General features: G+C 28.7%; 1 protein-coding gene across 1 annotated transcript; it reads left to right on the forward strand.

Moving 5' to 3' along the window:
* Nucleotides 1-253: 253 nt before the first annotated feature.
* On the forward strand, nucleotides 254-1406 carry LOAG_15046 (hypothetical protein; the record flags this gene model as incomplete). The annotated part of the gene is made up of 3 exons (XM_003150538.1): nucleotides 254-426; nucleotides 827-893; nucleotides 1110-1406. The coding sequence occupies 3 exons, from the start codon at nucleotides 254-256 to the stop codon at nucleotides 1404-1406; spliced, it is 537 nt and encodes a 178-aa protein (XP_003150586.1).
* Between the last annotated feature and the right edge of the window lie 597 nt (nucleotides 1407-2003).

Genomic DNA, 2003 nt, shown 5'->3' on the forward strand with positions numbered 1-2003 from the left:
ATTATTATTATTATTATTATTATTATTATTATTATTATTATTATTATTATTATTATTATTATTATTATTATTATTATTATTATTATTATTATTATTATTATTATTATTATTATTATTATTATTATTATTATTATTATTATTATTATTATTATTATTATTATTATTATTATTATTATTATTATTATTATTATTATTATTATTATTATTATTATTATTATTATTATTACTAATTATTCCATTGTTCTCGTTGGACATGGGTCTTCAAAAGAGTATTATTGTAAGAACTCGAAATCGTATTCCTCCTTTTCAATCAATTCGATATTTTTTGCTGCAGGCTTTTCCGGATCCTGATTATGTGATATATGGATTGCGTGAGGATAAAAACATCCTCCTTTTACCGAGCGATATTGCAAATAATATTTCAACGTGAGCACTTCTCTTTCTTATTCAAAACTAAATCATTTTTTCCTGAAATTTGAAATAATTTAGTCTAATTAGCAAACATTTAATTGGAAATAGATTGAATTTATAATGCTTTATATCAATCATTTAGAAGGAGGAGGAGTAGAAATTAAAGATGTAAAAGTTGCCGAGGGTAACTCAGATATTGCTAATTTATTTCTCCATATCTGACTTCTGAATTGGAACGCTCTACTTCTCATCTTTCCCAACTCCCAACCTTCTGTCCTAATAGAGAAGGTACTCGAAAATTTTTTCACCTTAGAATTTCTGGGCTACTTATTAATCTAATAAGCTGTTTAACCAGTCAGTTAGTAATAAGTCACCTTACACTTATAAAATTATGATATTGATATGATTGTTAAAGGGACAAAAAGCTGCCAAGTTTGCTAGACGATAACCTTACTGGGGGACAGGATATTGAACATTATAATGTAAGTCCACTTTCGCAAGAATTACTTCTATGTTACGATTTTCAGATATAAAGTAATAATTATATGAATGTAAGTGTGGGCAGAAAGGTCATCCATTTCCCAGAACAAATATCTCAGTGCCTAAAATCGATCCATGCCGTGTTTTCATAGTTTAGTAACTTTGATTTTCTGGTTTTCTCAAGGCAAACAGTTAATTATAAATATTTCTTCTCTTAGGCTATGTTGATTGAAGTCCATGGCTTATTGCAATTTATAACTCTCTGGCAAGAAATACGTAGCACGGGTAAATTATATACGCTTACACGTCTCGCGTATTTCGAAGCGTTTCGATTGGTGTTCGTACCAACACCCAACAAAATTGTTTATGGGGCAATGGTCACAACATTGATGTATTTCTCCGATTTAGCCCAAAATCCTTTCACTTTTAAAACTACTGCTGATAACCGAGTCTTCCTTTATCAGGAAGGTATGGGGCGTACCGGACCATATGAAATAGTTTTTGGGGTAAGTTAAAACTGTTTAATTCTATTTGAAGAGAAATTCTGATATTTAAAAGATCGTTTATATTTGATTATTGAAAAATAATGTATTTTAAAAGAAGAATTTGCAAGCCTTAGACGAATTACCGTTTTCTGCCTTAATTTACATTACAGAAAATACAGTTATAATATATTTTCATGAGTTCATTCAAAGAAATGTCATCATTGGCTTTGATAGTATCACCAATGCTTATCATCTCTAAGCCCCAGCAACAAAGCTAACGTTTGACATTAATAAAGAAATAAACTCTATTCGGAATGAAGTCTTAGATTCGCCAAATATTTTTCATATCATATTGTCAAGCTTTATTAGCTGAAAGCATGACTATTCTATGAATGTGACTGGCACAGAGAACACCAATTAAATGAGGAACAAATCCATCCTCTTCCTTTTTTATTTTACTTTCTCTCTGGTTTTCAACACTTCTACAGTATCCATTGAGAAACATTTATTTTTTATTTTATTCAAAATGTTTCTAACATATTTTTACTACAAAACAATAATGAGATATTGAAAAGAATATTTATATTCTCTATCATTCTTAGCAACTGAAATTTCCATCGTTTACCC

Source organism: Loa loa (genome assembly GCF_000183805.2).
Source record: "Loa loa unplaced genomic scaffold supercont3.1462, whole genome shotgun sequence".
Lineage (NCBI taxonomy): Eukaryota > Metazoa > Nematoda > Chromadorea > Rhabditida > Onchocercidae > Loa > Loa loa.